The sequence below is a fragment of the Coenobita brevimanus genome, chromosome 67, assembly GCF_032717465.1.
Source record: "Coenobita brevimanus isolate Jiangsu-jjx chromosome 67, ASM3271746v2, whole genome shotgun sequence".
NCBI lineage: Eukaryota > Metazoa > Arthropoda > Malacostraca > Decapoda > Coenobitidae > Coenobita > Coenobita brevimanus.
The window spans coordinates 7,452,902-7,474,645 of record NC_137020.1 but is presented as its reverse complement, the minus strand read 5'-3'; the positions used below and the strand labels follow the sequence as shown (position 1 = coordinate 7,474,645).

Sequence of the window (21,744 nt, the reverse complement as noted above, 5' to 3'; positions counted from 1 at the left end):
GCTTATGCTCAGAACACAGTCTGGTCATCACCAACACTATTTTTCAATTTAATAATAAACACAAGACGACATGGCAATGCGCACGATCGAGACATAGGTACCTAACTAACTATGTCATTGTAAGTCAGTGAGAGTGAAGAGATATTCTTATATCCCGAGCTATGAGAGGTGTTGAGTTCTCAATTGACCATACCCTAATACTCACCAAACTGCAACTAGTCATACTCCCACAATTGTGCCGTAGACCATCCTCCAAGAAACTATACAGGAGTATTATAAAGGCTGAAGCAATTCATGACCAACGTGTGTCCTTCAAGTCCATAAAAACTATCTATGGGCCAACGATGGACAACATAGCTCCTATTTAATGAGCCGAAGGAGAACTCCTGAAAGACAAGCAAGCAATCCTGGAAAGTTGGATTCAACAATTCAATACCTTACTTAATCGAAGAAACCCAGTGGAGCACAATATCCTTGATAACATCCCAAATGCTCCTCAAACGTCATATCTCAGTGGCCCACCAACACTTGCAGAAACTGTTCAGATCATCCAATCTCTAAAAGAAAGAAAGAAAAATATAAATAAACTGGCCCCCAATGGCATGCCATCTGAACTAATCAAAGAAGGTGGGCAATTGCTCCATCAGCACCTCCATGGTCTTATAATGACTATCTGGAACAAAGAACGAATTCCATTTCATTGGCTAACTTGTGATATGGAAACCATCTATGAGAAGAAAGGGGACTGCTCAAATAGTAACAAAAACAGAGACATCTCCTTCCTCGTGAATTCTAGCCCAGTACTAGCCAAGATAATGTTTTCCAGGATGACAAAACGCCTTACTTAGTTATCTCTTCGTGACACACAATGTAGATTTCGGAAGGAACGAAGCACCTGTGATATGATCCTTGTTGCCCGACAGATACATGAGAAATGCCATAAGCAGAACCATGACGTATGTGTTAGATTCATGGAACTTGCAAAACCATTTGACTTTTATGACTGACAGCTTTATGGAATGCTCTTTCAAAATCTGGAGTTAGAAACAAATTTCCATCCTGAAGAGCCTGCACGACAACCTGAATGCTCGTGTGTCCATAGATTGGTGCAAATGCGAATTCTTCAACTTGGACGTGGGAGTAAAGCAAGGATGTGTCCTGACTCCTGTCATTTTCAACATCTTTCTCTCTGTAGTCACCGTTTTAGGTCACGAAATGACCCCTGATGACGGAAGAAAAATCCAGTTCCGTCCATTTACTATCAGATGTCTTCAGGCACAATTAAAGACTAATATGGCTCATTTAACAGAGATACAAAATGCTAATGACTGTGATGTCCTTGCATGTATCCCAGAAGCCCTACAACAGAGCCTCACCATCGTGTTCAACATACACCATGCAATAGAGTCCCAAATAAACGCTAATAAAACAAATAATTTTTCACAGAAACACCACAGCAGAGCCTCTTCCATTTCGGATAAATGGTGAAAATCTAAAACAGGCGGATAACTTTACATTCCTTGGAAGTGTGTTCGCAGATAAACATAACATTGATGCAGAAGCTTTTGAATAAATCGCCCACGTCTCAAACTCTTTTGGATGTCGCAGATTCAGCGTCTTTGAAAACACCAACTTGAGGATCGAGACGAAGATATCAGTGTATAAGGCTTTATGCCTCTCCACATTCTTATACGATGCTGAATCCTGGACTCCCTGCCAGCGTCACATCAATCAGTTTGAGTCATTTCACATCTGATGCTGACTGTTGACACCGCATCCTAGGACTCACATTGGAGGATAAAGTCCCTCATTCTCAAATTTTCCAGTGGGTGAAGTCAACCACCTTAGAAACTAATAAGCAGCTCAGATGGGTTGGACACGTGTTCTGCATGCCTGAGTACCGTCTTCCCCGCCAGGATCTGTATGGCCAACTCCCAGCATGACACCACAAGCCAGGGGGAGAGAAGAAGAGATATACAAATCATACAAGGGCAACTCTGAAAAAATGCAACAACATACCAAAAGATCTTGAAACCAATGCCTTAAACAAAAACCAGTGGCGAACCCTTTGCAGAGGAGTTATTCATCTTGAAGAAGCCCGGAACCTGGCGAGAGAAGAGTGTAGGCAAGGGAGGCACAACCAAAACAGAGTTCATCCAGCAAACCCTACTTGGCATGCCGACTATGTGGAAAAGTTTATGGATCCAGAAATGGTTTGCACAGTACACACGTCGACAACAGTCAATGAGAATCACTGTGGGTATAGTAGGCGTCGTTCTTGTGTGTGTGTGTGTGTGTGTGTGTGTGTGTGTGTGTGTGTGTGTGTGTGTGTGTGTGTGTGTGTGTGTGTGTGTGTTTACCTAATTGTTCTTACCTAACTATATCATTACAGGAATGAGTCAAGCTCACAGTGTCCCTCGTTTTGAAACATTTTTACCATACATATCTTCAAATTTTTGAAAAGTGTCTCCACACATTATTTCATTCGGTAGTGCATTCCACTGATCAATTGCTCTGTTTGGGAAACTGAAGTCCCTTACGTCTTTATCATCACTCTTTTTTGCAGTGCCCTCTTGATGTTACGTCCCCATATAGTTATATACTCATGCCTATTTTCTCTTTTCCTGTGGTACATTTATACAACATAATCATGTCTCCTCTTTTCCATTTCTCTTTTAATGTTGATAGGTTTGATTTCTCTAGCCTTTCTTCATAGCTTAGATCCTTTAAACTTGGAGCCCATCTTGTAGCAGCCCATTGTATCTTTTCAGCCTTATCTATACGTATTGTTTGAAGATAAGGAATGCAGACTACAGATGCATACTCCAGAGCTGGTCTAATGAATGATGTGACTATCTTCCTCAGCATGACTTCATTCAAATATGTGAATGTTATTCTCATATTAGCAAGCAGTGTGTACATGCTCCGTACTTTCTCATTTATCTGGTCAGCCGGTGATAGTCTGTTCTTGATAATTACTCCAGTCTTTCTCCCTTTCTGATGTGTGTGGGGTTGACCTTCCTACCTTATAATCCCAGGCCGGTCTTTTTTCACTTTTACCAAACTACCAAACTTTATTACATGACACTGAATACCATTTGCCATCTACTTCTCCATTCATGTAGCTTATTTAATTCTTCTTGTAGCTCTCTGAAGGCGTTGGCATTTGTAACTTTCCTGTTTATTTTTGTATCATTAGCAAACATATTTATATAGCTTCCATTTCCAATGTTGCTGTCTATGTCATTTACATATAATAAAAACATAATTGGTGCCAGCACTGACCCCAGTGGCACTCCATTTGTAACTTCTCCCCATGATGAGTAATTTCCCCTGAGTACTGTTCTCAATTCCCTTTTTCTGATATACCCTGTAATCTTGTATCCAAAAGTGCCGATTACCTTGGATTCCTCCTTGATGGTATAGTTTCCATAAAAGTCTTTGGTGTGGAACTCTGTCAAACTTCTTCTTGAAATCCAAATAGATGCTGTGAACCCAGCCATCTCTTATGCAGTGTTTCTGCAACTCTGTCACAGTATCTTAGTAGATTAGTAACACATGATTTTCCCTTTCTAAAGCCAAACTGTCTTTCTCTTGTCATATTGTGTTTTTCCAGATGATTTACTCAAATTTTCCTTATAATATCTTACTTACGATGCTGGTCAGTACAGTATACTGGTCGGAAGTTAAGTGGATTTTGTCAAGTTCCTTTTATTGAAGAGGGGAACAATGTTTGTTTTCTTCCATATAGTTTACCTTGTCTTAAGGATTCCCTGAATATTAAATGTATTGGACTGCTTAACTCTTCTGCACATTCACGTAATACCCAACCTAAAATCTCGTTAGGACCATTAGATTTTCTTTTGTCTAATGTACTTAATTCCTCCTGTATTACTTTTTCTGCTATTTGTATATCTGGTAGTAGGTGTGGGGATGCTTGTTCGTTTTCATTTCTCTCATATCTACTCTCTTCCATAAAAACTGATTGGATTTTTTTCTAGTACTTCACAAATATCTTCTTCATTGACATAGATTTTCCTTTCATCCATGGTGGAATGTATTTTAACGTTGACTTTAGTTTTGCTTCGTGTATAGGAGTAAAACAACTTCGTTTGATCAGTACCTTTATTTATAACGTCTTTGTCAAACTGCCCTCGAGCTTCTCTCCTTATCCTTTTATAATCATTTCTTTCCTGCTTGTAGTTATTATATGCTCTCATACTACTATGTCGTCTGTATCTAATCCACAGAAGATCACTTTTTCCTTTTGCCTTTTTACATTCAGAACCATTTTTTTACCCTTATTTCCATTTCTTTGTGTTGTGGGATGTAATTTTGGATTCCTGTTTCATAAATTTCACAGAATTTAACATATATAATATTTATATTTTGTCCTCTTACCTCTTTTTCCCAATCTATTTTAGTCTAAACTACATCTTTAGGTCATGATAGTTGCCCTTTTTGTAGTTTATCCTATTTTTGTAATCATCATTGCTAACTATATCATATGCTAGCCTGAAATTGCAGTCTAATGCAGCATGGTCGCTTTTGCCAAAAGGAGGGTAGGGGTTTTTTTCAAGAATACTCCCCCAGTATCCCTGCTTGTCGTAAAAGGCGACTAAAAGGGTTGGCGGAGGGTTAGTGCCCCTCCCCGGAAAACAACTAACTAAAAAAACAAACAATAAGCCTCGGACAAGGACTGACCAAACGATGACGACCAAGGACCGGACAAAGGACATGGTAATTGGAACTTGGAATGTAAGGGGAGCGAATGATGAGGTGAAAGAGAGAGAGATTGTCCAGGTGCTTGGGGGTGCGAAAGTGGATGGATGTGGAATAACTGAAACAAAATGGAGTGGAGAAAGTGTGAGAAAATGAGAGTATGGATGGGGTATATGTGCAGGAGTAGGTGAGAATGAGAGGGCAAAGGAAGGAGTATGTATAGTTGTGAGTAAAAGATGGAAGAGGAGCATAAGACAGTATGGATCAGGTGGGTCAAGGATTGTGTGGGTAAAGTTGAAAGTTGGAATACAAATGTGGGCGATTGTGTGTGTGTATGCACCAACGCAAGATCGTGCTAGAAGAGTGAGAGAAGAGTTCTGGACAAATGTAGAAGTGTGCATGGAAAAGTTTGGAAGGAATGAGAGAGTGTTTTTGATTGGTGATATGAATGGTAAAGTTGAGAATGTGAAGGTGGATGGAATAGTTGGTGAGTGGGGTGTGCCTGCTGAGATAGATGAGAATGGGAGCGCACTAGTGGACATTTGTGCTGGGAGGGGGTTAGTGATAGCCAATACCCTCTTCAGGCATAAAATGATCCACAGGTATACATGGCGAGTGATGAGAAGGGTGGGTGGTGAACTGAATGAAAGGAAGGCAATGATTGTGGATGAAAGGATGCGAAAATGTGTAATGGATGCAAGAGTTTATAGAGGTTGGGGGATTGGACTTTCTGACCACTACTTGGTGGTGGCCAGAATTAGAATTCAAATAAGATGGAGGAATAGAAGAAGGGAAAGACGAGAGGAAGGAGTAGTTGCAAGGAGAGTGGAAAGGTTACAAGAGGATGAGAAAAAGGCAGAGTATAAGAGAGAAGTGGAGGAACGATTGGGCAAATATGAATTGGAGCAGATGGGAGACGTGGAAGGTGTGTGTAGGATATTTACAGAAGAAATGTGCAGCATGTGACGTGGTGTGTGGAAGGAAGAGAAGATGGAGGGGGGTGCAAGGAACAGCGTGGTGGACTGAAGAGGTGAAACAGGCTGTGGCACAAAAGAAGAAAGCATACAATGAATGGATGAGAAATAGGGGCGTGGAAGAATTTGAGAGGCGGAAGAGAGAGTTATATGTAGAAAGAAAGAGAGAGGTGAAAAGATTAGTAAGAGAGAGTAAGAAGAGAGTGGATGAGGAATTTGGAAGGAATTTTAGTGTAAAGTGGAGGGATTGTAAGAAAATGTTCTGGAGAGAGGTGAAAAGAGTAAGACAGGGTGGATGTGAAGTTAGCAGGGAAGTGAAAGATAAAAATGGTAGATTACTAGTGGAGAAGGGAGAAAAAGTGAGCAGATGGAGAGAACACTTTAAGGAATTGTTCAACATAGAGGATGGAAGTAATGCGAGTATAAGTGGCTGGGGAATGGCTGGGAGAAGGAGGGAGGTGAGAAGACAGGAAGAAATCAGTAGGATAGAAGTTGTGGAAGCAATGAAGAAAGTTTAATTGGGGAAAGCCCCAGGAATTGATGGAGTGTGTGGTGAAATGCTGAAGCATGGGGGAGAGATAGTAGTAGAATGGATGTGGAAGATGTGCAGATTGGCCTGGGAGGAAGGTAGAGTCCCGGAGGATTGGAAGTCAGGTATAATTATTCCCTTGTACAAAGGAAAAGGGGAAAAAGAAGTGTGTGGTAATCATAGGGGCATTTGGCTTCTTAGTATAATAGGAAAAGTGTATGGTAGGATACTTATTGACAGAGTTAGAGAAAGTACAGAGAAATTAGTTGGAGAAGAACAGGGAGGCTTTAGGAAGGGAATAGTTTGTGTAGATCAGATATTCATTCTTAGATCTTTAGTGGAAAAGTTTCTAGAAAAGGGAAAGAAGTTGTATGCGGCTTTCATGGATTTGGAAAAAGCATATGATAGGGTGGATAGACAAGGATTGTAGAAAGTGTTAAGAATATATGGAGTAGATGGGAAGTTGTTGAATGCTGTGAAGAGTATGTACGATGGTGCTAAGGCTGCGGTGCGTGTGGATGGTGAACTAAGTGAATTTCTCTCTTTGAAAGTTGGTTTGAAACAGGGATGTGTCATGTCTCCATGGTTGTTCAATCTGTACATGGATGGGGTAATAAAAGAGGTACAAGGTAGGGTAGTGGATGTTGGAGTGGCCCTGGTGAGAAAGGCTTGGTGGATGAGTTTGAGAGAGTGTGTAAGAAACAGAATCTAAAGGTGAATGTAGGGAAGAATAAAGTGATGGTCTTTGAGAGAGGTGAAGTCAGGGAATGTACAGCGAGGTTGGATGGTGAGGAATTGGAAAATGTGAGTACGTTTAAGTACTTGGGTAGTGTGATGAGTAAGGATGGAGGTTTGGAGGGTGAAGTGCTTGAAAGGGTACAGCAGAGAAGAAAGGTTGCTGGTTCTTTGAAAGCAGTGATAAGAAACAGGGATGTGAGCATGGAAGTGAAAAAGTTACTACATGACAGTATTGTGATACCAACTCTAACGTACGGAAGTGAAGCTTGGACGTTGTTGGAGGAACACAAGTCAAGAGTGAGAGCAGTGGAAATGAGTTATTTAAGAGGAGCCTGTGGAGTCACATGGAGAGACAGGCTGACGAATGAGGATATAAAGGAGCGTTGTGGTGTTGTGGATGTGATAGGAAGCGTTATGAGGAACACACTGAGGTGATTTGGCCATGTGGAGAGGATGGAGGGTGAAAGACTGACGAAGAGAGTGTATGTGAGTGAGGTGGAGGGGGGAAGAGGGAGGGGGAGGCCGAGGATGAGATGGAGGGATGGGGTGGAGAGGTATATGAGAGAGGGGTGTGTGAGTTGGGAGCAGGGCAGTGAAATGGCGGGGGACAGGGCGACTTGGAGGCGATTTGTTTGTGGCCACCCCAAACGGGATTGAGGCGTCTGGCAATAGATAGATAGATAGACAATGAGGGATCTTCTGGTCCTCTTTTTCTGGTGTTTTCCTTTACATGTTGTATTAGGAAGAACTCCTGCATAAGATCCAGGAACTTATAGTCCCAACAGCTTTCATAGTTTCTTACAACTAGAGTGTTCCATTTTATATTTGTGTTGAAATAACCAGTTAGTATCATTCTTTCAGATTTTTATTCCATCCCAAATAGTAGAGTTCTTCAACTCTCTTGTACTCTCTGCCAGGTCTTCATATATACCTCTATCCCAAGTCCTTGTCTTGGGTAGCATATGTAAAATTGTCACAATTATTTTCCCTACAGATGTGCTAATCTCTTGAAATTAATTCAGCCTATGATGGTATGTCTAGTTCCGTCTCTTTGACTTGTAGTTTTTCTTTGTTAATATCATAACTTTCCCTCCTTTTCCTTAAATTTCTATCTCTTCTCCAGATATTGTAGTCATCAAAATTTGAGGAGTCTTTGGATATCCTTAGGGTTAACTTTTTTGCCGTTAAACAAATTCCATGAGGTTTCTTTACCTTGGTATAGTCTTTTCTCTCTAATAATATGGATACCGTTCCATCTATATCTGAGTGTATCATCTTGGTCATGTCGTTTCCATACTTGACACTGGTTGAGTCTATCACAGTACTTTTTTGTAGTACATGCTGTTTAAGTGCCATTTTCTCATTTGCAACCTTATTCTATCTATCTATCTATTGCCAGACGCCTCAATCCCGTTTGGGGTGGCCACAAACAACCTTATTACTTTGTTAAAAAAAAAAAAAAAAGACCTCTCTTCAACTGATCTTTCATCATTCCTTCTTTTTGCATCTTCCCTCTTTTCCTTTAGTAATCCCCATTCCTCTTTAGTCAGGCATCTTTTTATCCATACATTTTTAAATTCTTTTCCTATTCCTAAGCTTGTTGGCATTTTATATTAATTCTCCAGTGTTCACACTTTGGAAGGTTACTCTCCGGGGTCTTAATTTTCCCATATTTCCAGTCTTTTAAATTCCTCTACATCTTTCTCACAGATATCCTCTGATGCTTCTTTCAATATGTTCATTTTATTTACCATCTCCTTTTTGTCTCTAGAAATTCTGTTCATTATTTCATCTTAAGCTTCACCAGTGATTGTTATAGATTTATAATTCTCTACTGTTTCTTTCATCGGCTTTGGGTTGCTTCTTATGATTTCTTTCGCCTCTCATGTTATGCATTATGCTTGTCTTATTTTCTAAATCTTGCATTATTTTTACTGCTGCTACTACCCATGTACTTTATACTCCCTCTGTGCAATTTTTCATCAGTTCATTTGCCTGATTTATATTCTCATCAATATCACTGTTTTGTTCTATCAGACTACCTGTTTGCTTAAGTGTGTCTTTATAATTTTTAACTCCTCCATAACTATTTCATGGATATCTACTGTATTTCCCATTTTGCTTATTCATTTTCTCTGACAGTTTACTCAGCTAACAGCTCACATATTGTTGTATCTTTTCTGTTCACTTCCTTTGCTAATTCCTATTTATTTTTTCCACTTTGTAGGTTCAGTTCTTTCCTTACTGCATCCATTTCCAGTTTAATTTCCCCCCCAGTTTATTAACTTTCTCCACTGAATTATTAAATATATGCTTTTCAACCAGGTCTGGTTAGTCATCATTCTGTTTTCTACTTTTGCCGCTCCTCGTACCTAGAGACACCTCTTGAAAGTACACCATCTTACAAAAAGATAATTTCTTCTTACAGTCTGGCATCTCCCTATTACTAGTACGGTATGTACGTAGTGTGAAGACATTCTTGGTTCCTGCCTGTCCGCTAGTTGGCCAATTCTTTAGTGCTCTGAGTATTAGATATGTGCATTCTCTGGACTTCACTTTTTGCTTATACTTGCTCTACAGTTTTAAATCATCTCTCTCTTAATTAAGTACCAAGCTTGACTCATTTTTTGATACACTAGTTAAGAAAGCAGCAGAGGAGCTCGGCTGCGCATGTCTGCTCCGGATGACGTCTACTTGGTGTGTGTGTGTGTGTGTGCGTGTGTGTGTTAGACATGTGAGGCCTGTTGTTTTGAGTACTGTCTGTAGTGGCTATATGTGCATTGTGTGCTACCTAAATCTAATGTCCTATGTGACTGAGTTGTTTGTATGATGGGAGACCTTAGTAGTCGAGGTACAACCAGTCTTTGCAGTAGTTGCATTCCAATTACAGTACATTTGTTAACGTGTAATATTTTTGTTGCCATGGTGGCACATATTTGCGTGTGAACCAGAGATGGGTTCAGTGTCTGGCAGACAATAACAGCTGTAGGCCTTCCAGTAGAAAAAGTGGAGTGCACATCTTAGAGTGGTGCTTTCTGCCCACACTGCAGACCATTATCCTATTTTGGGGGGGGATGTTTGTTTCGGGGGGGGGGGCCTGAAAAAAGCTAAAGAGAGTATCTCTGCGGATGGTGCTTTACCGACTCTTCACACCACTATCTTCCTTGGAGGAGGGGAAAGGGGAGATTTTGTTTTTCGGTTACTTCATGGTGTAAGATGTGCCATATTCTAAACATATGCACCTTATGACAGCCACAGTGAAATATAAAGGACAGCATGTTACTAAATAATATAATTATGGGAGACCTGTTTTATAAAGAATAATATCTGACGGTAGGAAGAACGAAATATGAATATAACACCATGGTACTAATTGAGTGTTTCCAAACCTGAGTAATATAATTTGGCGATAGCAAGAACAATATATATATGTAATAAGAGGTACTCAAGCAGGAATGTCTCCATTTTTTCACGACGATTTGCTTTTTTTTAACCCCTTCCATATACCTGCATCACTGACTTTTGTTATTGTAATTTCCACACCTATTCATTCAGCATAACTGAGATTTGGCAGACTGGAAGGTTAGGTATGACCTCCATTAACATTTCATTTTTGCTACTAGCAAACCATGATATATAGATAAGACTCTTAGGCTGGGTAAAACAAAATCATTAAAAAGTCCTAATGGCAAAATGGGATAACAGAAATAAAACGTCTGACAGTCATGAAGACAAAGAGGCTTAAAACGGGTTACTGTCCAAAAAGAAATTGGGGATAAAGGTTTCAGATAAAAATAATAATATGAACTAGAGTTGACAATAACTATATTGATAAGATATATGAACCCCCAAAAGGCCACCATTGCCAAATGACGCTCCACCATAACGTGGCCGGTGGCATCGATGCGGCGTTGTGTAAAACTCTGCGAAAAATTCTGGGAAGAGAACGAAGGCCTAGGAGATGTTGACACTGACCAACTCTACCCTCCAAACCACCCAGGTGGTCAGTATATCTTGTGAAACACTCATGAGTTGACATTCGTCTGTCACCTCCCTTAAGGGTTAATGTAAGTAAGAATAAGAAAGTAAGTCAAGAAAAGATAGAAAATGTGTATCCCAGACAGTGACTGCTTATTAAGGATTGATTTTGACCTGGGAAGGGAGGGGAGAGAGATAAGCATCCCCCATGCTCTCTCACTCTGCCCACTTAACAACCCACAAGCCACAGGTCGTCAAGCATTTTTTTTTTTTTTTTTTTTTTTTATGTGTCCGACTCTGGATATAGGCTTCACAGCCTGCTATCAAGGCCCAGCAGTCCTCCTACATACCATACACCTCTACATGCTGTCCTTTATATAAGTTGTTGTTTTTCTTTACTCATATTATTTGTGTCATTATTTCTTTTATTGCATTGTTTACCTCTTTTCCTTTTTGCATTTGCGGGAAAATATTTTGTTTTTTGTACTTAAAACTACAACTTAAAATTTCACCATTCTTTACTCCTCCTTACGCAGCCTACCATGCTAATCTCTGGTTTTATCATTTTTTGACCTAAACATACACAGCAGCACCCATTATCTTGAAACAGACTGAAAATAGCTTCCTTCTCTCTTTCGGCATGCACTCCATCTCCCATAGAAAAAAAATAACCCCATACAAAATAAACATTATAAACATAAAAAAGAGGAAAAAATCATAATTATTAAATTTTTATTAATAAGTACATATATTATGCACCGAATATGTTCATTTAATATATTTCTTGTTTTGCACAAGCATTTCATCAAAACATGTGAAGTGTTCTCGTCGGGAATATATGGATGTAAACCCTTTCCTTCCCTCCACCCCAATTCCTCTGTGCAAGGTGCTAATATTGGATTGTACTGAATTTTGGCTGTGACGGTTTGGCCCATAAACACACAGCAGCATCCTTATCTGGTAACAGACCAAAAATAGCATCTTTCGCCTCTCTTAGACACCCACTACACCACCCACACCACAAAACGAACTCCATATTCGCATGAACACAATAAAGATAAATAATAGTGAAAAAATTCATAATTATTCTTCTTTATAAATCTTCCCATAATATATACTGATTTAGTTCACATTACATGTTACTTGTCACTCCAAACTATTTCAGCAATACTGAAGTTATTTCTAGCGAAAATAAAGATACCGCTTAGTGTAGCGGATTTGCTCAATTTCACTGGTGTGTTCACTAACGTTTTGCAAATTATTCCACGATTCATTACGAATTAAAGGATGGGTTTATGAAGCCAAAAATTACATTGCCAGGTGTGCCAGACGATTCCCTACACGTTGGTAAAAAAAAAAATCGAGTTTCGAACCCTGAAATAATGGTCTTGGTGCCGGCGTTCACAAACTCCAAAAAAGTTGCCTATCATCACCTGTTTTATGTGTTTCTTTTATCACTTGTTTTGATTCCACGCACAGAACCAAAACCTCACTCAGGCTGGCTCCACTCATGCAGCAAGGGAAAAATTTCTATGGCCCAATTTACCCCCAGAAAGTGCTTATATTGTTATAAATCACTTCCCTTCATCTTTACTGATGATTATACTATCAGATAAGGAAAAAAAAACATAAAACAGATGAATAAATGTACAGAAATGAAGCCTGAATGAAAACTAGCCTCTCATAACTTACCAACATCATCGTGAAAATTTTTCCCCGCGATGCGCAGTTGCGAAGGACATGTCTATATGCAGAATTTCACGATCTTTCATCTGTGAAAGTTTCAAGTTGATACGTCGAATAGTTTCTGAGTAAATAAAAAAACAAAAATTGCCTAAAAATGTCTGATTTATTGATTATTTCGTATGTTGTTAGTGACACTGTAACAAACATATAAGTAAATTCCATCTAGTTTTGTAGCCCAAAGGTTAAGGAAGCCCATGATATAATTCACAGTGTTATAACCCATATTGTTATCGAGAAAATGAATTTTGAAAAGTTACAATGGGTTGCACGCGGTGACAGCACCTACGCTCCAGCCCGTAGGCTGAGTATGTTCGTCTTTCGTAACTTTTCCCCATTTATATTCACGCATAGGTTACCTTGCTTTACAAAAGGATGCATAAGAAATCATCAGCATGATCAAGCTTTCTTCAGATTTTTTTATGCAACCTATACTTTACAAATATAATGACTAAGAGAATAACAGTGAAATGCACCACATTTTCCCTATGAGAAATATATAGTAAACACACATTATATACCTTACAATACAATACTATAAAAACTAGAGAAAAAAGCTGGTTACTCACGTCCTCTAGTGGTGTTGTAGTGTTTCTTGAGAGGAGATGGAGTTGCAGAAAGGAGGACAGGTACAATCACAGTCTGTGTGTGTGTGTGTGTGAGTATTTCTGATGTGTGTGTGTGTGTGTGTGTGTGTGTGTGTGTGTGTGTGTGAAGTGATGGCAGTGGTGTCATTTGTCATAGGGGTGATGGCAGTGGTGTCAGTTGTCATAGGAGTGAAGGCAGTGGTGTCATTTGTCATAGGAGTGATGGCAGTGGTGTCAGATGTCATAGGAGTGATGGCAGTGTTGTCAGTTGTCACAGGACTGATGACAGTGGTGTCAGTTGTCACAGGAGTGATGGCAGTGGTGTCAGTTGCCATAGGAGTGATGGCAGTGGTGTCAATTGTCATGTACTCTTTCTCCGATAAGCCCTTGCAAGACATTGTAGGTTTAGTTTAAAATAGGAGGGGAATGGTAAAAATCGGTTAGGAATTTTCAAATCTGGCTTTCTCTGAAAATATATAAGAAACACTTATACACCTTCTTCACAAGCACACTGCACTATATATAACACAATATCATTATACACAGGTAAGGTATGGACGGTGCAGTAGTAGGAAACACAGGTTTAAATGCCCAACCGCACGCTCGCACACCCTTCGAGTCTGACTGCCGGGAGAATACTGAGCTAAATATAGGCTGCTTACCCCTCCAATAAGCTCCCGGGTGTTGCCATATATTTCCCCTAGACGTGGCTACCCTCAGCTATAACTCAACCAAATTTGATGCAAATCCATCCACAGGAAAAGTTTCTACAACCATTTATAGGGAAGTTTTGCATCATGTTGCATCATCAGTTACTCTTCAGATTACGAGGATTATGACTTGCACTGCGTCATAACGTGCGAAAGGGTTAATATCATTCCTATGGATTGTTTTGAGTTGGGACTGGTTTTTGCCTGGATTGATATTAATTCATAAAATCTTCCCTGGTTAAACAAGAACAAAAAAGAAAAAAATACTCCCTCTTATCGAAAGCATTGAATGTTTTAGTATGATGGTTATATTCTTGCTTTCTTACTCTGTCTAGGCATAATTAACTGTGGAGAGAATTAACTTTGGAGAGTCGTCTCGAAACCAAATAAGTGATATAGTTCATTCACTTGGATAGAGCACTGTCTAAAAACAACATCCCACCTCTAGACATTTCAACACTAGCAATGAAAAAACATCTATGTACTGACTTCATTGGTGGAGCAATACAGTATCTCCACCATAACACTTTATTATAAGCCCCCCTCTCTCCTGACAGCCAGTCATAAAAGGTGTCATTAAACAGGGCAGGCTGATATCACCTAGCTAACCTTAGATCAGAACATTACCCTGCCCTTCTCAGCTACCAGCTTAGATCTGGATTGGTTGGAATCACTGTCGAGATGTGCCCTACTTGTGTAGGCTCACACAACTTTACACACAATGGAGCACTGCACAGCACATGCCACACTAAGATGCAGACATAATGTCAACGGACTAGAGAATTCGTGGGACAACCACCTAGGGGCAGTTGCTCACCGGTGGTTGAAGGATCTGACTGACAGGGTCGAGCAGCAACAACAGCCTGGTGGGTACGGTTGAAGAGGAATGCTTTCATGTGACCTCACCAATATAACCAGGCACTTTCACTGTTTGGTAATACAAACGTCTCTCAAATACTTTCATGTTTATTAGGTTAAAATTTCAGATGAACTGAGATGACAGCAGTAACAACTTCTTGGAGACTGCTATATTTTAAAGATTCATTGGCAGAGAGAAGATTATATTTCAAAAGATGCATACATACTGAGAGTATCTCTCTCTCTCTCTCTCTCAACAGATCCAGGGGGAGGAGCACCACTGGTAATAACAGCTCATCCCGCTTCCACCACTGCCCCTCAAGCCACTACATCCACATCCTTACCCCTTCCTGTCACCCACACTTCCCAGTCCACTAGTCAGGTAAAGCTAGTTTTAATCAGGCAAGCCAAAATATATGTAAAACTATTGAGGAATAAGCTAATTATACAGTTTTGTGGAAAAATTTTCAATATGTTTGTGTGTGGGGGGGGAGGGGTACTGAGAATGTCATGTAGTAGTTTTCATATGTAGAATATCAGAAAGGCTGAAAACAGCAATTTTTTGCGTAGTGCTAACAAAATGGTAGACCAGCGAAATTAAAGTTATAAAATAGCTTTTGAATTCACACTCGGATCAATCAAATACTGACTGATGCAGGGCATCAAAGGAGAAATTAATGTTCCTGACTATGAATTTCTTTACACTCTTATAATCTCTGGGGTACCGAACTAGAAGGGAGAATGTTATCCATTTGATTTTTTAATAGCTTAGCAAATCTCACTTCATGCTGACATTGTTTCTAGATTGAATGTACAATAAACTAATCCAAATTTCACTTACTGCAAAACGAAAAAGATTAAGATAGTAATGTCATAAAGTGATGTAATTTAGGAGCTGTGGTGGCTCTCTTCCAACTAAGTAAACCAGTTGGCATAGGCGTTGGTTGACTCTTATAATTTTACTATAATGCAAATTTGCTATAATTCAGTTTTATGTTCCAATGCTCAGAGACTTTCGTTCGCAACAAGATGTGCCTCTGATTAACAGGGAAAAGGGCAACTGTAGTTCTACTGAACTAATGAGTAGTAGCTCATTGTTATATTTCCTTTTACTGTAGGATGGAAACATCGATCAGCCATTCTGGAAAGAATCATCGACCAGCACAAAGAAAGACCCTACCAAAGATGAACACACGTATTTGGTGACGCTGTTTCAGAATGACGTGGTTCATCTTATGGGGCTTCATACACACCGAGACAGTATTGGTACTGAATAAGCACATTACATTAATGTACTTTCCTTAGGCCAGAAATGTTTTGCTTAATAAAACAGTATTTAAAAATATATGCAGTTTATTATCCTACAGAGTATAGTGTATGCACACTTCCACTCAACTGTTTCTTACTCAACACCTCCCCCCCGAAAAAAAAAATAATAATAATCATTTTCATTAAATCAAGTTTCATTCAACCAATAGCAAGCACTTATAATATATACCCAGGTATTAATTAAAATATCCTAATGAAATACATGTTTCGAAGTCAGTATGTAAGTTTCTGATCTATCCATGATTAAGCTCAAATAATATGTAATACAGATGTGGAAGTAATTGTTGCAAATGAAGATGGGCCTCGGGTCTCCATAAGAATCTGGAGAAGCTGTATAAAGTGTGATAATGCCATATTATTAGTAGAATTGTTTTACTGCGATAGAACATCGCAAATTTTCTCACTTAGGAAACCTAAAAAGGGTTGTATAATATTCTAATAGCCTTAGTTTTGAGGCAGATACGAGTTTCCTTGGTAAGTCCTACTATAAAATGAGATGATATTGGTTTCGGATCTTCATCTGGTGTGTAAAAACGAGAATCGGAAACGTTTAAGATCACTACAAGATCTCTGATGGTTATTCAAGAAAGTATAATATTGTGCATTAAAATTGTGCTTATTCGAATAAATAGTTAAAATGAACAATTTTCTAATGTCCTGGACATACTGACTGTAATGCTAGGTGTTTTGGGGGTGGCTTCCTGTCCCTCTAACACCTAGTGTGTAGCTGGGTTCTCTTTCTAGACAGGAGCTTAGACAAACAGGAGAAAGGCAGGACACAAAAACTCAAGGCAACAACCTTGCATGTGTATTACTAAATTTTTCAGTGGAACGGGTAGATATCACAAATACATGTATACTGGACAATTATAATTCTTGGGCCTAGATATGGATTGTTAGTATCGTGCAGGATACTACTCAGGTCAAGGTCGGGTAAGGTGAATAGCACTTAGGGAAGAGGGGTTATGCACTATTATTGCAGGAAGTCCAAATTCTATATATTGGTGGAATTGGTGGCACGATTTGACTGTGGGTAAATATTACTTTAACACTGAGACCTGCATATGATCTTAGTGTGGTGCGGCGTTACAATTTGTTAGTGTGTTCACTGTGATAGACCCGTATTTCAGTGCCTTGCCGTGTTCACTGTTTCACTGTTACCATGCTTATTCTACCACTCTTTTATATTGTCACTGATGCTTTTCTCACTGACTTCCTTTATACTTCACTGTTCTGCCGTTACTTCACTATGTCACGGACACTGTGCTTTCACTGTCACTCCTTTTGGGTCTGGGCTTCGTGGCTGTCGGGTACAAGGGTGGCGGAGGTGACTCAGCCTCACTACTGACAAGGCTGGGTTCCGCCGGGGGCCTCTGTGTTCGAGGGCCACGGGATCACACGTAGGGGCATCCTCTTTCATCCGGGGTTGCTGGTGGCAAAGGGTCCCGTGCTTTTGGGGCTTGGAACGGATGGCTGGCCCTCAGGGCTGGGGCTGAATAGCTGCCTCAACTTCTCGCTCAGGCGCCTGACAGAGGAAGAAGATCTCCGGCGTCTGGGTGTTGGGAGGTCCCGTCTGGGGGTCCTGGGGGTAGTCTGGAGGTCCCAAGGGCTGTGGTCTCTGGTGTTTGGAGATGCTGTCAGGAGGGGGCTGCGGCATTGGCCTATGTCAGGGCCCGTCAGGTGAGTCCTCTTGGAATCTGGCTGCAGGAAGAAGAGTATGGTGGTAGTCACGAGGCCTCTCCATTACTCCTCCAGGCTGGGGGCTCCCTTTGAGTTGTAGGTTGGTGGGCAGGAATCAGCACCTGACGGAGGAGCAGCTACCGACTGTCTCCTACCGTAGGGCCTGGCTACTGGCCGTAGCCTTCTAGGGGCGCAGCTACCGGCCATCACTAAGGCCTGGCTACTGGCCGTAGCCTTCTAGGGGCGCAGCTACCGGCCATCACTAAGGCCTGGCTACTGGCCATGACCTGGGGGAGGAGCGGCTACAGGTCGACTCAGAGGCACCTTCAGAGCAGCTACCGGCCATCTCCTGACAAAGGCGGGAGCGGCTACTGGCCGTCTCCTGCTTACCTCCGGAGCGGCTGCAGGCCTTCTCCTGTAGGAGAGTCGAGCAGCTACAGGCCGTCTCTCAAGGGGCACATTCAGAGCGGCTACCAGCCGTCTCCTGGTTACCTCCAGAGTGGCTGCAGGCTGTCTCCTGTGGGAGGGTCAAGCGGCAACAGGCCATCTCATTAGGGGCACATTCAGTGCGGCTTCTGGCCGTCTCCTGATGAAGGCGGGAGCGGCTACCAGCCATCTCCTGTTTGCCTCCAGAGCGGCTGCAGGCCATCTCCTGTAGGAGGATTGAGTGGCTACTGGCCATCTCAGGGGTGCTGACTGGAGCTGGAGTAACAGCTCCACTCCGTGGTTGTTGGTGGTTGGCTCGCCTGGAAGGTAGTCTCATATTCCTGCTAAGGTGGCAGCGGGCGAGCTCCAGGTCATAGGGGCGAGCAGCCTGGGCGGACATATGTCCTTGTTACTCAGAGTCCAGGTGCGCTGTATATGCTCCTCGGTGGGCTCGTTCTGGGGATGTTGAGTTGCCCTCAGTGACATTATACTGCATTTTACCACCATCTGCTGGGAAAAAGTCATATCCCTGTGACTGGAGGTGGTAAACTTTGGTGTCGTAGGTGTGGTATACTAGCTGTAGGTGTTGGAGGAGGGCGTGCCAGGCTGTGGTGTCAGGGTTTTCGTCCAGCTGCTCGCCACAGGTGATGAAGAGGGTGGAAGGGTCGGTGGAGGAGCAGAGGAGTCATAGGAGGTGGCAAGGTCCACGGACTCGATGTTTTCGTCCGAAGGGCGGCGCCCATATGGCTCGGCGAATCCTCATGGTGGTAGGTGTTGTCTTCGGTGCAGGGCTGTGCTGAATGCTGGAGATGGATGGTGAGTGTGGGGTTTTATGCCGGGGTAATGCAGTGTGGCGTCTCTGGGGAATGCAGGTGGCTGGGATTTGGGCCTGGGTTAGCATGAATGTGAGATGATTTAGGGCAGAGGTTGGAGTGTGATTTTGCAGTGAAGTGGGTGGGGTGGGAGAGTGAGTGTAATGGGCAGGTGGGCAGGAGAGGCAGCTGGAGAGTGTGATTGTTGTTTTAAGGGTAGGTGTGGGCGGTTATGTGGGTGTGTGGTGTCGGCGAATGTGTGAGGTGTGTGGGGTGTGCGAGGGCAGCTGTGGGGTGGTAGGAGTGTGGGTAGCTCGGCACATGGAGTGGGATGTAGGCTTAGTGGGTGATGGTGTAGTGGGGGCGTGGGCAGCACAGGTGGGGTCATGGGACAGGGTAGGCTGGGTCAGGGGTGTGGGACAGGGTAGGCGGGGTCAGTGGTGTAGGACAGGGTAGGCGGGGTTGAGGGGGTGTGTGGGCAGTGGGCAGGGAGATTTGGGGCCAGTGGTGGGCGATGGCTGGGTTGGGGGTGTGATGGGTTGAGGGGGCGCGGCAGCGCACATGGGGCATGCGGTGCTGGGCATGGGGAATGGGGTGGTGGATGGTGAGGAGGTGGGGGAAAGGAGAGGAGTTGGTGGCATTGGTGAGTTGTCAGGTGAGGTGTGAGGTGGCGTGGCGGGAGGTGAGGTGGAGGCGGCAGGGGAAGGGGAGAGAGAAAGAGATGGCGAGAGGGAGATGTAGCAGTCATAGGAGGTAGAGGGAAGTGGCACGGGGGTAGTGGGTGGGGCGGGCTGCGGGGCCAGGGCAGGGGAGGCATGAGCGTGAAAAGGGCTTACATGACGGTTTCTGAGAGTGCGGGAAGTGCCGTGATATTCGACTATTACCTGGTAGGGGTTAGGGACGTGGATGATGGTATGGGGCCCCATGAAGCGTGGCGTGAGTTTGTGGGGGGTAGGGAGCTGTGCTATCATAACAGTGTTGCCTGGCTTGTAGGGGTTGGAGGTGGCATTGGGGCAGAGGTCCAGTTTGTTTTGAAGGTGTGTTAGCCTTCGTTTGAGATGGTGTAGTGGGTCATATGTGGGAGTAGAAGTGTGGGGTTGTAAGTGCTGCCGAAGGGGCAGGAGGAGAGGTGTTTCTCCAAACACACGTTCATACGGCAAAATTCTGTCCTCTCGGGGGCAGGAGTTGATGCCCCATTGCACGATTTTTACATGGGCGGGCCAGTCGTCATCTTTGGTGGCTTCTGTCTGGGTGCAGAGTTGATTCATTAACGTATGGTGGCTTTGCTTGCATATGGCATTTTCTTGGGGCCAGTAAGGGGATGAATGTGAGATGTTATAGCCAAATATGTGGGCCAGCTCCTCCCAGATATTACTGGTGAACTCTGGTGCGTTAGCAGAGTGGATGGCTTGTGGGATACTGAAGTATGGAAATACATGCCGAATCAGGGTGTCAGCCACTGCGACAGCGTGGTATTCTTACGCTGGGCAGGCTACGACGAATTTAGAGTACGTATCAATGAACATGATCATGTACCTATAGCCTGATTTTGGCAGTAAGGGTCCTGCTATGTCGATAGCCAATAACTGCCAAGGTTTGTGGGCGGTAATATGACCTGATGGGCCAGCGGTATGGGTGATGTCCTTACCGAGGGCGCACGCTCGGCAAGATTGGATAATCTCCTTGACGAGGGTGGAGGGATTGGGCGCCCAGTAGGTGTCGTTAAAGACCTGCAGGAGTTTTTTCGTGCCCAAGTGAATGCCGTTGTGTGCAGGTGTCAGAAGGTGTCGTGGGCGGCATCGGGGGCTAGGATGATATGCCCGGACGGAGTAAGCAGGTGGTCGCCCTGGCGATACTGTTTCTTGAAGAGGTGCTGGGGAATGCAGTGGGGTTGTTCCTTATGATGCCACTGCTGAAGGAGATCGGGTTCTGGCTGGGCAGCATTGATGGGGAGCCGGGAGAGAGCAACTGCATTGGTGTGGAGTTTGCCAGGGTGGTACGAGATTTTGTAGTTGAACTCCTCCAGGGTTTTGTACCATCTGATGAGCCGGGCATTGTTGGTGTCAGACTGCCGTAGCCACTGGAGGGAATGGTGATCAGTGATGATAGTAACTTGAGTCCCCGATAGGTATGCCTGGAAGTGCTCAGGTGCCCAGATGACGCCCAGGCACTCCCTTTTGGTGGCAGCATAATTCTTCTCTGCCTGACTGAGGGTATGGTTGGCGCAGGCGATGATGTGCTTGCGGCCCTCTTGGACTTGTGCCAGCACAGCACCGATCGCGATTAGGGAAACATCCATGTAGAGCCGGAATGGGAGGGTATAGTTGGGAAAGGCCACCACAGGGGCGGAAACGAGCTTATCCTTAAGTTGTTGGAAGGCAGCTCATCTCTCGTCCGTCCAGATGAACAGTTCTCCCTTACGAGTCAGGTCGTGGAGTGGCTTGGCGATGTGAGCAAACCCCCTCACAAAACAGCAGTAATAGGATGTCAGGCCGAGGAAGGCTCGAATCCCGTGAACATCTTGTGGTGGGGGTATGTCTGCGATGGCGTGGAGCTTGTCTGGGTCGGGAGATACGCCAGCCTGGGAGATGACATGTCCCAGGAATGAGACGGTCCTGGTGGCCAGGATGCAACTGGAGGGCCGGAGTTTGAGACCTG

At 43.0% G+C, this 21,744-nt stretch overlaps 1 protein-coding gene across 1 annotated transcript in view; it reads left to right on the top strand.

Moving 5' to 3' along the window:
• The window catches only part of LOC145405506 (neural cell adhesion molecule 2-like), a 119,447-nt gene extending 101,009 nt beyond the window's left edge, over positions 1–18,438 (top strand). The window contains exons 10-12 of the mRNA XM_080276852.1: positions 2,075–2,256; positions 14,682–14,847; positions 18,347–18,438. Of these exons, the coding sequence (XP_080132978.1) occupies positions 2,075–2,256; positions 14,682–14,847; positions 18,347–18,438 (440 nt within the window). The remainder of the gene's footprint in view (positions 1–2,074; positions 2,257–14,681; positions 14,848–18,346) is intronic.
• The last annotated feature ends 3,306 nt before the right edge of the window (positions 18,439–21,744 follow it).